We start from the raw sequence: 15,000 nt of genomic DNA, 5'->3' as shown, positions 1-15,000 counted from the left end.
TCTTCTCCCCTCTTCCACTTCCTCTTTCTTCCCCCTCCTCTTCCTCCTTTTCTCCTTCTTCCTATTCCTCCTCTTCCTCTTTCCCGTTCTCCCTCTTCCTCCTCTTTCCCCTTCTCCCTCTTCCTCCTATTCCTCTTTCCTGCTCTCCCTCTTCCTCCTCTTTCCCCCTCTTCCTCTTCCTCTTTCCCCTTCTTCCTCTTCCTCTTCTTCCTCTTCCCCGCTCTCCCTCTTCCCCCATGCTCCTCTTCCCGCTCTCACTATTTAATTACTCTCCACGCTAGTCACGCTTGAGTTGTCTTGTGGCTCATTCTCTCCCCATCCTCCTCTTCCTCTCTCCTCTTCTCCTTTCTCTTCTCTCTTCATTCTCCCTTCTGCCCTTCTCCTGTAGTTCATTCTTTAATTTCCTACCTCTTCTATTTCCTATTTTTTTTGTGACTTGTGTTTGTTTGTTCCAATTCTTTTTGCGAAGAGAGGGGATAAAAGGATGAAAGAGAGAAGAGAGAAGGTATGAGAGAGGATATGGAATATAAGAAATGGGAATGAGAAAGAAAAGGATCTGATAAAAAAGAAATGAAAGAAAATGGGCCAAAACAAAAATAAAAAAAAATATATCTATAATCGAAAAAGACATAGCAACAACGTAAAAAGAATAGAGAAAAGGTCAATAAGAATGTAGGAGCAGAAGATGGACGGGGAAGAAAGAGGAAAAGGGATAGAGGAAGAGAGAAAAGGGAGAAAGGAAGACAGAATCGAAGAGGAGGAGAGAGAAAGGGAGAAATAAAGATAGGAAAAAAGAAAGGATAACAGAATCGAAAGAGTGGAAAACAAAAGGGAAAAAGGAAGACAGAAAAGAAGAGGAGGAAAGTGCAAAGGAAGAGGGAAGACATAATCGAAGAAGAAAGAGGTAAGGAAGACAGAATAACAGAAGCAAGAAAGAGGAAATAAGGGAAGAAGACAGAATTGAACAGGAGGAAAGAAAAAAGGAAGAAAGGCAGACAGAATCGAAGGAGAAGAAAGAGAAAAGGAAGAAAAGAAGATAGAACCGAAGAAGAATTAAGAGGAAAGGAAGAGACGAAACCAGAATCGTAAGATAAGGAAGAAAGTGTAAGTAATCGAAGCGGAGGTAAAGCAAAAGAGGAAGAGAGAATGAAGGACGAAGAAAAAAGAAAGAAAAATGACGGGAAGAAAGAAGAGAGAAATCAAGGAAGAGATAATCAAAGAGGAGGAACGCAAAAAGAAAAATGGGAAGAAATCGAAGGGAAGGAAGAAGAGAGAATAAAGAAGGAGCAAAATATTAAGAAAAATGGGAAGACATCATCAAAGAAAAGGAAGAAAAGAGATATAGAGGAAGAGAAGATCAAAGAGGAGGAAAGGAAAAAGAAAAAAAGAGAAGAAATCGAAAGGAAGGAAGGAGAGAGAAATACAGGAAGAGAGAATAAAAGAGGAAGATAAAAAAGGAAGAATGGAAGACAAAAAGAAAAGAAAGAGAAAAATAAAGCATCGGAGGAAAGGAAAGAGAGGAGAAAGAGAAGACGATAGAATCGAGAGTAAGAAAAGAAAAAGAGAAAGAAAACGGAACAGCAGCGAAAGATAAGAAAAGACATAAAAAAAAAAAAAACGAAAAAGAGGGAAAAAAACGAAAATAAACAAATATAGAACAACAGAATCGAAGGAAAAGAGAACAGAGTAAAAGAAAAAGAGAACGAAAGAACATCGAAGGAGAAGAAAGAGGAAAGAAAAAGGGAAAATAGACAATCTCTCCTCTCCACTCTGTAGAGAAATCCGTCCCATTTCAAGCCCATGCAACACAATACGCCCACAGCTCGCCGCCCTTGCCCCGCTCGCCCCCCGACTCGTCCCTCGCCCCCAACCCCTCGTCCCTCGTCCCTTGCCCCTCGTCCCTCGCCCCCGCCCCCTGCCCCTCGTCCCTCGTCCCTTGCCCTTCGTCCCTCGCCCCCCGCCCCCCGCCCCTCGTCCCTCGTCCCTTGCCCTTCGTCCCTCGCCCCCCGCCCCTTGTCCCTTGCCCCTCGTCCCTTGCCCCCCGCCCCCCGCCTCTCATCCCTTGCCCTTCGTCTCTCGCCCCCCGCCCCTCGTCCCTTGCCCCTCGTCCCTCGTCCCCCGCCCCTCGTCCCTCGTCCCTCGCCCCTCTCCCTTCCACAACCATCAACCGCTTACCTCACACGCCAGAAAAAATAGGGTGAAAAGGGTGGGAAAAGGGTGAAAAAAAGGTAAAAAAAGGTGGCAAGGGTGGAAAAGTTTGAACAGTGGGTGAAATGTGTGAAAAAATGTGAATATGTGGAACAAGGGTGAAAAGGAAGTTAAAAAAAAGGTGGAAATGTAGATAAGGGGGAAAGAGATGAGAAAAAAAAGATGAAAAAGGGTGAACAAGACGGAAGGGGTAAAAAAAATGAAAAAGTGAAAAAAAAGGTGAGAAAGGACGAAAAAATGGTAAAAAAGAGTGATAAGGTGAAAAAGGGTGAAATTTTGAAAAAGGGTTAATATAGGAGGGAAAAAAAAACAACTATTTTTACCATTACAGTTTTCCTCCTGATGCTTCTTCTTCTCTTCCTCCTTCCCTTTCTTTCTCGCTCTTGGGCTTATTTCTCTTCCTGTTACCGTCTTCTCTTATTCCCCTTCTGTGTCTTCCATTCCGTCTTTCTCTTTCTGTTTTTTGCTTATTCCTCTTTTCCCAATTATTCTTATTTCTTCCTTTCCTCTCTCTTCCGTTTACTTTTTTTCCCTCCCATCCCCGCTCTCTTAATTCTTCTCTCTTCTCCTTATCACCTCCTTTCTCTTTCTTCTTCTTTCTCCTTCCATCCCCTACATTCTTCTCCTTAATTTCTCTGTTTTCCTCACTTCCTCATTTTCTCTTTACTTTCCCTTTTCTCCCCTCACCTCTTACTCATTTTCCTCCCCCAATTCCACCCCTTTATTCTCCTTTCCTCTTTCTCCCCCTTCTTTATCTCCCTCTCTCCCTCTCCTCTCCTTCTAACCCTTCCTTCTTTCCCCTATCCTCTACCCCACTAGTTTATCTATCTCTCTACTTCATATTTCCTTCCATCTCCTCTTTTATCCCTCACTGCTTCGCATCCTATCATCACCCTTACTGCAGACTTCCTTCTTCTCCCTTATTTCTCTCCTCCTCTCCCTCTTCTCCTTCTCCCTTTATCCGACTCTCTGCTACGGCTCTTCTCCTTCTATCTCCTCTTCCCTTCGCTATCCTCCTCTTTTTCTCTCTCTCTCCTCCTAATCCCTTCCTCCTTCGTCTCCTCCCTCCTTCCTCTCCTCCCTCCTTCCTCTCTTCCCTCCTTCCTCTCCTCCCTCCTTCCTCTCCTCCCTCCTTCCTTCCTTTCCCTCCTTATACATCCCCTATCATCCCTCCTCCTTCCATTTCCCCCTTTCCATTCCTCACCTCCTCTTTCTCTTCTCTCTTCTCCCTCCTTCCCCCTCTCCTCCCCCCCCCCCTTCCCTCTTCCTGTCTTTATTCATCCCCCCTATTATCCCTTCTCCTTCTACCTCCCCCTTCCTCCCTTTTCCTCTCCTCCCTTCCTCCCCTTTCCTCCCCTCATCTTTTTCTCTCCCACCTCCTTAATCCTCTCCTCCTTTCTTCCTTTCCTCTTCCCCTCCCCTCTTTATCCATACCCCTTATTATCCCTTCTCCTTCCACCTCCCCTTTCCTCCCCTCACCCCCTCACCCTTCCTCCCCTCACCCCCTCCCCTATCCTCGCCTCATCCCCCTCCCCCTTCCTCCCCTCCCCCTTCCTCCCCTCAACCCCTCCCCCTTCATCCCCTCACCCCCTCCCCTTTCCTCCCCTCACCCCCTCCCTCTTCCTCCCCTCACCCCCTCCCCCTTCCTCCCCTCACCCCCTCCCCCTTCCTCCCTTCAACCCCTCCCCCTTCATCCCCTCACCCCCTCCCCTTTCCTCCCTTCAACCCCTCCCCCTTCATCCCCTCACCCCCTCCCCTTTCCTCCCCTCACCCCCTCCCCCTTCCTCCCCTCAACCCCTCCCCCTTCCTCCCCTCAACCCCTCCCCCTTCATCCCCTCACCCCCTCCCCTTTCCTCCCTTCAACCCCTCCCCCTTCATCCCCTCACCCCCTCCCCTTTCCTCCCCTCACCCCCTCCCCCTTCCTCCCTTCAACCCCTCCCCCTTCCCTCCCCTCACCCCCTCCCCTTTCCTCCCCTCACCCCCTCCCCCTTTCTCCCCTCACCCCCTCCCCTTTCCTCCCCTCACTCCCTCCCCCTTCCCTCCCCTCACCTCCTCCTCCAGCCATCAAAATCGTACCCCAATCCGGCCTCTCTGAGGGGAAGACTCGGCCTTGTCAGCCAAATTGTCAAGCGGAGACGTGACATGACTTCGCCCCGCCCTCGCCCACGTGGAAGGAGACTCAGCAAGTGAAGCGGTGAGGCCCGGCTTGATTACTGAGCGGGCGGGGCCTGACGAGCCTGTCTGATTCCCTGTGGCTTTCTCTACATCTGTCTAGCTGTCTGTCTCTCGGGCTAGCTGTCTGTCTCTCTGTTTCTCGGTCTAGCTGTCTGTCTCTCTGTCTAACTGTCTATCTCTCTGTCTAGCTGTGTGTCTCTCTGTCTAGCTCTGTCTCTCTGTCTAGCTATCTGTCTATCTAGCTGTCTGTATCTTTGTCTAGCTGACTCTCTGTCTAGCTGTCTGTCCTTTTGTCTAACTGCCTGTCTCTCTGTCTAGTTGTCTGTCTCTTGGTCTAGCTGTCTGTCTCTCTGATTCTCTGTCTAGCTGTCTGTCCTTATGTCTAACTGCCTGTCTCTCTGTCTAGCTGTCTGTCTCTTTGTCTAGCTGTCTGTCTCTCTGTCTCTCGGTCTAGCTGTCTGTCTCTCTGTCTAGCTGTCTGTCTCTCGGTCTAGCTGTCTTTCTCTCTGTTTCTCTGTCTAACTGCCTGTCTCTCTGTCTAGCTGTCTGTCTCTCTGTCTAGCTGTCTTTCTCTCTGTCCAGCTGTCTGTCTCTCTGTCTAGCTGTCTGTCTCTCTGTCTAGCTGTCTGTCTCTTTGTCTAGCTGTCTGTCTCTCTGATTCTCTGTCTAGCTGTCTGTCCTTCTGTCTAACTACCTGTCTCTCTGTCTAGCTGTCTGTCTCTCTGTCTAGCTGTCTTTCTCTCTGTCTAGCTGTCTGTCTCTCTGTCTAACTGTCTGTCTCTCTGTCTAGCTGTCTTTCTCTCTGTCTAGCTGTCTGCCTCTCTGTCTAGCTGTCTTTCTCTTTGTCTAGCTGTCTGCCTCTCTGTCTAGCTGTCTATCTCTCTGTCTAGCTGTCTTTCTCTCTGTCTAGCTGTCTTTCTCTCTGTCTAGCTGTCTAGCGGTCTATTTATATTTTTTTGTCTGTTTGACTCTCTATATCTGTCAAGCTGTCTGTATCTCTGTCTAGCTGTCTATTAGTCAATTTCTATGTTGTTGTTTTTTTGTTTTTTTTTGTCCGGTTTTCTATCTGTCTGTTCGTCTATATGCCTGATTCTCTAACTCTATATTTGTCTGTTTGTCTGTCTGTCTATCTTGTTTTCTGTCACTCTCTCCGTCTCTTTTTCTTGTTCTTCGTCTTATTCGTCTTTTCCGTTTCCTACATTTTTTTATCCGTCTTCTTCTCTTTCTGAAGATCCTCCCTGGCTCCTCGTTTCTCTGATTTTCGTCTTCATCTTCGTGCTTTTCATCTCTCTTTTCATTCTCTCTCTCTCTCTCTCTCTCTCTCTCTCTCTCTCTCTCTCTATCTATCTATCTATCTATCTCTCTTTCTCTCTCCTCTTTCTCTCTTTCTGTCTCGTTTTTCTCTTCTTTTTTTTTTCTTCTTTTTTATGAACTCACAGAGAGCCTTTCTAATATTTTTTTTCTTCTTCTTCCTCTTATTTTCGTATTCTTAATATTCCTTATTTTTGTTCAGTCTTTCGCTGACGTAGTGCAAAGAGGACCTTGTGAGCCTTATACATTTCTTGTGTTTTTCTCTCTAATCCTTCGTATTCTCCTTCTGTTTCTACACCTTCGTCCTTATATCCATTCTTCTATTCACCCTATTTCGTTTTATTTTTTGGATTTCATTATTATTTGCATTAATCAATCCTCATTTTTATTTATTAGCAGACAGAAAACCCATAAGCACACATGTACAGACAAACAAACAAACACATAATAACAATCAAACATAATCAACCCAGAGTCGAAATCTCACGCAACAAACTTTGCAGATGGTGGACAGGTGCATCAGTGAGGGAGGGGGGGGGGGGGGAAGAGGGGGAGAGGGGGAGAGGGAGAGAGGTGGGAGAGGGGGAGAGGGGGGAAGGGGGGGAGAGGAGGTGGCGTAAGGACTCCCTCAGACGCTTATTGAATTATGTAATGTTTGCCTCTTTGGATGAAGAGGGCTGTTGCTAGTACCTGCCACTTTTGGAGGGGGAGAGGCGGCGGGGGAGGAAGTTGGGGAGGAAGAAGGAGTGAGGGAGGGAGAGGAAAGAGGGAGGAGGGAAAGTCGGGAGGAAGGAGAAGGATACATATTCATACATGTACTTATTATGAATACTTATATATGTGTATAAATACATACATGTATAAATGCGCACATATATGCATATATATATATATATATATATATATATATATATATATATATATATATATATATATATATATATATATAATATATATATGTATATATATATATATATATATATATATATAAACATACATATATATATATAATCAATATATATATGTATGTTTACATATATATATATATATATATATATATATATATATATATAAACATACATATATATATGTATGTTTACATATATATATATATATATATATATATATATATATATATATATATATATGTAAACACACACACACACGCACACACACACACACACACACACACACACACACACACACATACACACACACACACATAAATAAATATATATATATATATATATATATATATATATATATATATATATGTGTGTCTGTGTGTGTGTGTGTGTGTGTGTGTGTGTGTGTGTGTGTGTGTGTGTGTGTGTGTGTATGTTGGTGTGTGTGTCTATATATATATATATATATATATATATATATATATATATATATATATATATATATATATATATATATGTGGGTGTGAGTGTGTTTGACTATATATATGTATATATATAATACTTATATATATACATTTATATACAAACAAAAGTCGCATACACATCCAAACAAGCCCAGACCAAAAAATATCAGCAAAATCAGAATTAAGAAAAAAAAAGAATAAATAAAAAAATCCTTTCTATGAACCCTCACTTTTCTTTCTCTCTCTCTCTCCCTAAATCCTCCCTCCGCCCCTACAAGTTATTCACTGGAGCCTCCCTGCGGTATTTCCAGCTGACCAGACCATTGGAAGCCATAGAGGCATTGAGGAGCGTGGATTGGTACCGGTGCACAACCGACCAGCTGATTACAGGAAAACCTTCGCGTGACTTATTTTTTAAGCGTGTACGCCGCCATAAAAATTGGAATAACTTCTGTTGTTTTGGATTTCTTGCAGGGAAATGAGTATTTGAATGCGTTGTTTTGTAGAGAAATGTTTAGTTATATCAATAGAATAGTAGATTTAATTTTTTTCTTCTTCTTTTTTGAAAGTTGGTAGTATTTGAAGGCTCGAAGAAATGTGTCGGTGATAAGGGGCGCTGGAAAATAAATCCCGCGGAATAATTTCACACTGGATCCGGGTTTGCGTGACCAGAATCCTTTTCAGAATTCAAGTATCGAATTCTCTTTCGACGGCTGTTCATTCCGTTATCTTTAAGGGAACTGTTGAGTTATTTTTCATCATTTATTTCTGGTGAGTTTTCCTTTGTATGTGTGTGTGAGTGTGTGTGTGTTTATGAGATCAAAACTATTAGCAATATTAACAGCAGCGGTATACACAGTCACGTGTGTGTGTAGAAATATATATATATATATATATATATATATATATATATATAAGTTTTTTTTTTTTTTTTTAGGGGATGTGTGTGTGTGTGTGTGTGTGTGTGTGTGTGTGTGTGTGTGTGCCTAATATGTATATATACCTTGGTGGATAGATAAATAGATAGACAGATAAATAAACAGGCAAATAGATATTTGTATATAAAGATAGATATAGATATTGGAGTTTGGTCCCCAGTAGTCGAGTGTACTTCCTAGATACCAAAGGAAGTAAAAATCTTAGGCTGGAACCCCAAGGGCAATTTGACACTGGCTTGAGATTCTTTCCACCAACTCCTGGTGCCGAGCTGCAAGGGCTCCCCTTCCCTTGATCATATCAATGATGTGGAGAGGGGAGCCTGCTGCATGGGTAACAATTTGTCCTCCATATTATCCTTGCCTAAGCCTGCGTCCAAGAGAACACTCCAGCTTAGATGCAAAACAAAAAACACGTGAGGTGGAAGCTAGCGATAAGAGACCTCAATCTTGGCTGGAGTAAATGAAGGTGTCGGGCTATCTCAAATGTGGTTTTATATAGCCAATCTAGGGACTGTTCCTAGAGTGGCTATATCATGACTCTTCTAGGCAGAGATCTATGTAACTGATGGGTGCCATAAACACACACACACACACACACACATATGTACATACACCAAGTTGTCATTTAATAATCCCACAGTTTATTTTTATAATGGTCGATAATGAGTGAAATGTATAGCCAGTGCAGTTGACCCAGCACCCTCTACCCGTCGCAGGAAAGGCACAGTCTGGCACTAAGGGAAACTCCGCGTGTGTTGGGCTGGGAGCGACCGCGGGCCAACCGAGCGCTGAGGCCCTAAACGTTTTGACTTGCAGAGCCCCTTTATTTACGAAAATATTATAAGATAGAGGCTCTGGTAGGTTAAAGCTTGGTGCTGCATGCCGTAGGATAGAGCGTCATTATGTGGTTGTTCAGTCATCTCTAGATATTGTGTTTACTGAACCCCTAATGGGATTGGTTGTAAAGTAGACAAATTAGTTGAGAAACCGTTTTCCCTCTCTCTTCCCCCTGCCACTGACCCCCAAAGAACCTACGGACCCCGGTTGAGAAAAAAATGGAGGAGGTCAGCGCTTGCCGGTGAATGAGCAAGATGCCAAATCGCCTTTTCTACTTCGGTGCCGACTATTGTTATTAGTGTAATTGCTGCTACTATCTCCGCCCTCTCTGTCTGTCTGCCTGTCTCGTTATCTCTCTCTCTCCCTCTCTTTCTTTCTTTCTCTCTTTCTTCCTCTCTCTCTCTCTCTCTCTCTCTCTCTCTCTCTCTCTCTCTCTCTCTCTCTCTCTATATATATATATATATATATATATATATATATATATATATATGTGTGTGTGTGTGTGTGTGTGTGTGTGTGTGTGTAGGTGTGTGTATAAAAACATATATATATATATATATATATATATATATATATATATATATATATATGTATATATATATGTATATATATATATATATATATATATTTATACACACTCACTTACACACACACACACACACACACACACACACACACACACACACACACACACACATATATATATATATATATATATATATATATATATATATATATATATATATAATTATATAAACAATACGTGCTGTCCAGAGACCAGCACTTATTGATTACATTAATTCTATTATAAACACTGGTCCTGTCTTTGATATGATTAATCATATAAAAGATTTTTTACCAACTAGATGCTTTGTGAAAAATGTAAGCACAATGGCAGAGCCCTTCGGGCATGTATAACCAATGTTTGACTGGCAGCCCTCTATAAAAATAGAAGCACAGCCGGTTTGGATTGATGCTATAGCGTCTTTTTGCAAGGCATGTACACTGTCCCGTATATATATATTATATATATATATATATATATATATATATATATATATATATATATATATATATATATATATACATATATGTATATATATATATATTTTTTTTTTTTTTTTTATCAAATAAAATCAAATCTGTCTCTCTATCAGTCTCTGTCTCTCTTCCTCTCTCTCTCTCTCTCTCTCTCTCTCTCTCTCTCTCTCTCTCTCTCTCTCTCTCTCTCTCTCTCTCTCTCTCTCTCTCTCTCACTCTCTCTCTGTCTCTCTCTCTCTCTCTCTACTTCAATTACTACTACGCCATTACTGCTACTATTCCTCTCCTTCCTCCCCTCTCTCTCTCTTCTGCTTAATTGGAAATCATCACACTTTATTCCTATCGAGATTGAAACGCATCCCTCTACGCTCTCTCTCTCTCTCTCTCTCTCTCTCTCTCTCTCTCTCTCTCTCTCTCTCTCTCTCTCTCTCTCTCTCTCTCTCTCTCTCAATCTGTCTCTCTCTCTCTCTCTCTCTCTCTCTCTCTCTCTCTCTCTCTCTCTCTCTCTCTCTCTCTCTCTCTCTCTCTCTCTCTCTCTCTCGCTATCGCTCTTTCTCTCTCTCTCTGTTCCCTGCCTTTGTCTCTCGTTCCTTTCACTAATTCCCTCTTGCATAAGGATACAGAAACAACAGTGATAAATAGCTGTTCTTTGATCTGCGTTTAAATGGATTCGCGTTCGCCGACCTGTTCACTGCCCACTTCACTGCCTCTTCTCTTCACCCCTTTCACAGACTCGCCGTTTCACTGCCAAATTCACAGCCTCTTCTCTTCACTCTCCCTCTCACTGTCTATTCGTTTTATCTGCCTTTCGCTGCCCCTTCCACCGTCTTCCGAAGCTCATTCCCTGCCCACTTCACTTCCTTCAATACGAATTAATTATTTTATCTTATTACTCCCTTTTACTTCCATTTCACTTCAGTCCTATCACTGCCTTCCCTTCCCTGCTATCCTTTCACTGTTTACGAACCCTCCCTTGCCCTCTCCCCTGATCTTCACTGCTTCCCCTCCCCTCCCTTTCACAAAGCCTCCTTCACTGCCCACGGACTTCACTCTCCCTTGCCCTCTCCCCTGGTCCTTCACTGTTCCCCCTCCCCTCCCTTTCACAAAGCCCCCTTCACTGCCCACGGACTTCAGATCCCTTGCCCTCTCCCCTGATCCTTCACTGCTCCCCCTCCCCTCCCTTTCACAAAGCCTCCCTCCTTCACTGCCCACGGACTTCAGCCTCCCTTCCCTCTCCCCTGATCCTTCACTGCTCCCCCTCCCCTCCCTTTCACAAAGCCCCCTTCACTGCCCATACCATTCACCCTTCGTCCCTCGCTTCTCTCTCTCTCTAACGAGCCCTGCGACGTGTCCATCACCTCCTTCCTTTGCTCTTCCTCTTTCTCCCTCTTGCGGGAAATGGCTGTTTTAGGGTATCTTGGGCCGTGCTTTCGTCATTGGCTTTTTTTGGGGGGCTCTAGTATCATTTATCGTGTTATATTATCCCGTAACTTTTATTCTCTCTAGCTTGATTCTTGTTTCCCTTTAGGCACTATGATGTTAAAGACCCTCCTTTGCCATGTGTAAGAGAAATTATAATAAGGTAAGGCTAATATTTTCTGTTCTGTCTATTCCTCTCATCATTCACTACTCCTGATTCCTTAATCATCATACTTTCTTAATTCTCACCCTTTATCACAAGCCATCTTCCTTCCTCCTGGCAAACGCAGTCTCTGTTCTCAAGCCGTCGCTGTGTTTAATTTATGTACCCTCCTCTTTAATTGATTTCCTGCCATATACATTACTCGGTGCAATTAACAAGGTCATTCGTCTAAACTCATTTCCTTCCACCTCCCTCCTCTTCCCTCCTTCTTCTCACCCCCCCCCCCCCCCACCGCCACTCCCGTTTTCGGTCTCTCCTCTTTCTTCTGTCTTCCTGCTCTTCCCTTTCCTCCTGGTTTCTCATCCTCTTGCCTTGGTGCCTCCTGTGTTGTTGTTTGATTTGCACCTTGTATACAAACACACACACAGGCGCACATGTCGTTACCATTCTACACTTAGTTTTCATGAGTAGGCACACACACACACACACACACACACACACACACACACACACACACACACACACACACACACACACACACACACACACACACATACAAGCAGGCAGAGGCAGAGAAAGAAACAGAGAGACCGCCAGACAGATGGAGAGATGGGGAGACAAAGAGAGACAGACAGACAGACAGACAAAGAAACAGAGACAGACAGACAGACAAAGAAACAGAGACAGAGAGACACAGAGAGAGACAGAGACAGAGAAAGAGAGAATGAAAGAGTACAGAGGAGGGGGAAATAATCCAGAAGAAAAAAAATGAGAGAGCGAGAGCAGCACATGTCCACTCTACTAAAAGACTCCAAAGCCTAAAGTGGATTTCTTTATTTGTGTATTTTTTTGTTTATTTTTCTGACAAGCGTCCGGAATTTGTTGATATATGTGTTTACGGACGTCCGTTCGTGCGAGTGTTTATGGGGAAGAGAAAGAGATAGAGAGAGAAAGAGAAAGAAAAGGAGGGAGCAAGGAAGGGAAAGAGAGAGAGAGAGAGGAGGGAGAAAGAGAAAGAGAGAGAGAGAGAGAGAGAGGAGGAAGAAAGAGAAAGAGAGAGAGAGAGAGAGAGACGGGGAGAAGCAGATCGACAAACAGAACAAGAAAAAGACAGAGAGTTCTTAAGAAACATCCACCAAAAAGTCTTCCATCCACATCTCCCCCCCTCTCCTCCCCCACCCTCCCCGCTCTCCTCCCCTTCCCCCATTCCCCCATCCTTTTCCTCCCTCCCCTATCCCCCTTCCCCTCCCCCATCTCTTCCCCCTCCCCCATCTCCGCCACCTCCTTCTCCTCCTCCTCCATCTTCTTCCCCTCTCCCCCATCTACTTCCCCCCTCCTACATGTCCCTCTCCCTCTCCCTCATCTCCTCCCCTTCCCTCCCCCATCTGCTTCCCCTTCCCCTTTCCCCTCTTCCTCCCACATATCCCTCACCTCTCCATCATCTCCTCCCCTCTCCCCATCTACTTTCCCCCTCCCACATGTCCCCCCCCCCTCTCCCTCATCTCCTCCCCTTCCCGTCCCCATCTCCTCCCCCCCTCTCCCCATCTACTTCCCCCTCCCCCATCTACTTCCCCCTTCCCCTCCCCTCTCCCTCATCTCCTCCCCCCTCCCCGATTTACTTCCCCTTTCCCCTCTCCCTCATTTCCTCCCCCTATCCCTCATCTCCTTCCCCCATCCCCCCCCCCTCCCCCAACCCGCTTCTCCAATAAAGCAAGGTTTTAAGTCATCCAGATTAATCAGAATAATCAGACAGCAGATGTGATTGTGTGTCTCCTTCCCTCTCCAAGGTGGACAAGGAGGCCCCTTTCCCTCTTGCGTCTCCCCTCTCATGTTGCTTTTCCCCTCGAACGAAAAAGGGAAAAATATATCTAATTAATTTAAGCACCGTGACCTGCGAGTTTTCTTTCCCTGCTTTCTCCCCTTCCTTATCAGTAGTTAACTCTCATTACCCTTTATTCAAATTCTGGTGGATTTATCTTTTTTTTTCTTGTCTCTTTTTTATATGGCATATCCTTATTATGATTTTTTTGCGTGTGTATTTTGTCATGAAATATATCTTCGTCTGATATCTGTTTTTTTCTCTGTGTGATTTATAGATATAGATAAAATATTCTTTTACTCTCAAGCTTCATCCTGCTATTTCGAAATTATTATCTAGATATTATTGGCACTTTCTTATATTATCGCTTCTCTCTTTTCTTTCTCTTTTTTTACATGAACTCTTCTGTCATTTTTTTTTTTTTTTTTTGTAATCCGTTTTTTGGCCCCCCTCCCTTCGATTCTTTTATCTGCTATTACCTCATTCTTTCCATTTTTCCTTTTCCTCTCTTCCGTTTTTCTATTTTCTTGTCTTCGCCCATTCTCTCCTTCTATTTTCTTCCCTCAAAGCATTCTCTCTCTATTTCATTCCCTCCACGCACTCCCCTCTCTCTCTCTCTCTCTCTCTCTCTCTCTCTCTCTCTTCCCTTTCCTTCTCCGCCTCTCCCTTTCCCCCTTCACTGCCCTCCCCCTCAGTGCCAAATTAAGAGCCCAGTGCCAGTTTGTCAGCCTGGCACACATGAGGATAATGAGGAGGCAGTAAGTGATCAGAGCAGGTGAAAGTGAAGACGTAATTTTCAGAGGAGGAAGATGTGAGGGGAGGGGAATGAGAGGGAAGAAGAGGAAGAGAGAGAATTCGGGAAAATAGGAGAGACTGAGAAAGGGGGTGGGGGTGGGGGGGTAGGAGAGTGAGAGAAGGAAAAAGAGGAAGAGAGAGAATTCGGGAAAATATTGGAGAAGCGGGTTGAGGGAGAGGGGGAGGAGAGGTGGGAAGGGGGAAGTAGATGAGGGAGTGGGGGAGGATATGAGGGAGGGAGAGGAGGAGGGGGAAGTAGATGAGGGAGAGGGGGTGGGGGTGAGGGGTAGTGAGAGTAAGAGAGAGGAAAGAGGAAGAAAGAGAATTCGGGAAAATAGGAGAGACTGAGAAAGGGGGGGGGGGGGGTAGTGAGAGAGAGGGAAGAAGAGGAGAGAGAATTCGGGAAAATGGGAGAGACTGAGAAAGGGGGTGGGGGGGTAGGGAGAGTGAGAGAGGAAGAAGGTGGGGGAGAGGATGGAGAGAGGGGAGGAGATAGAGATAGAGAGAAAGAGAGAGAGAGACGGAGGGAGCAAAAAGTAAATAATTATCGTTATCGTTATTTCTATGCTGTTATTAATGTTATTAATTAGTTATCATTATCATTATGATAATAACTTTTATCGTTAATGACACCATCACTGTTATCATTATCAGGACCACCATCACTGTCACCAACATTCTTATCTTTATTATCATCATATTCACGATCATTAGCCCTGAAAGAAAATGATGAAAAGCCACTGCGAAAGATGAAATACGAAAAGAAAGTCACTAAATAAAGAAAAAGAGAGAGCGAATTGGAAGGGAGGGGGATGGGGGGGGGTGAAAAAGACTAAGAAAAAACAGACGTCCTACCCATTGCACCCCCCCCCCCCCCCGGGCTATGCGACACTTGAGCACCAGCTTGGATGATTCTGTCTCTGTT

At 44.2% G+C, this 15,000-nt stretch overlaps 1 protein-coding gene across 1 annotated transcript in view; it reads left to right on the top strand.

Moving 5' to 3' along the window:
• The window catches only part of LOC125035922 (branchpoint-bridging protein-like), a 3,594-nt gene extending 1,393 nt beyond the window's left edge, over positions 1 to 2,201 (top strand). Inside the window, exon 3 of the mRNA XM_047628233.1 lies at positions 1,823 to 2,201. Within this exon, the coding sequence (XP_047484189.1) occupies positions 1,823 to 2,201 (379 nt within the window). The remainder of the gene's footprint in view (positions 1 to 1,822) is intronic.
• Positions 2,202 to 15,000: the final 12,799 nt, after the last annotated feature.

This window comes from Penaeus chinensis, chromosome 20 (genome assembly GCF_019202785.1).
Source record: "Penaeus chinensis breed Huanghai No. 1 chromosome 20, ASM1920278v2, whole genome shotgun sequence".
NCBI classification, from domain to species: Eukaryota; Metazoa; Arthropoda; class Malacostraca; order Decapoda; family Penaeidae; genus Penaeus; species Penaeus chinensis.
Note: the sequence above shows the minus strand (reverse complement) of the source record. Positions and strands in the feature narration are given on the sequence as shown.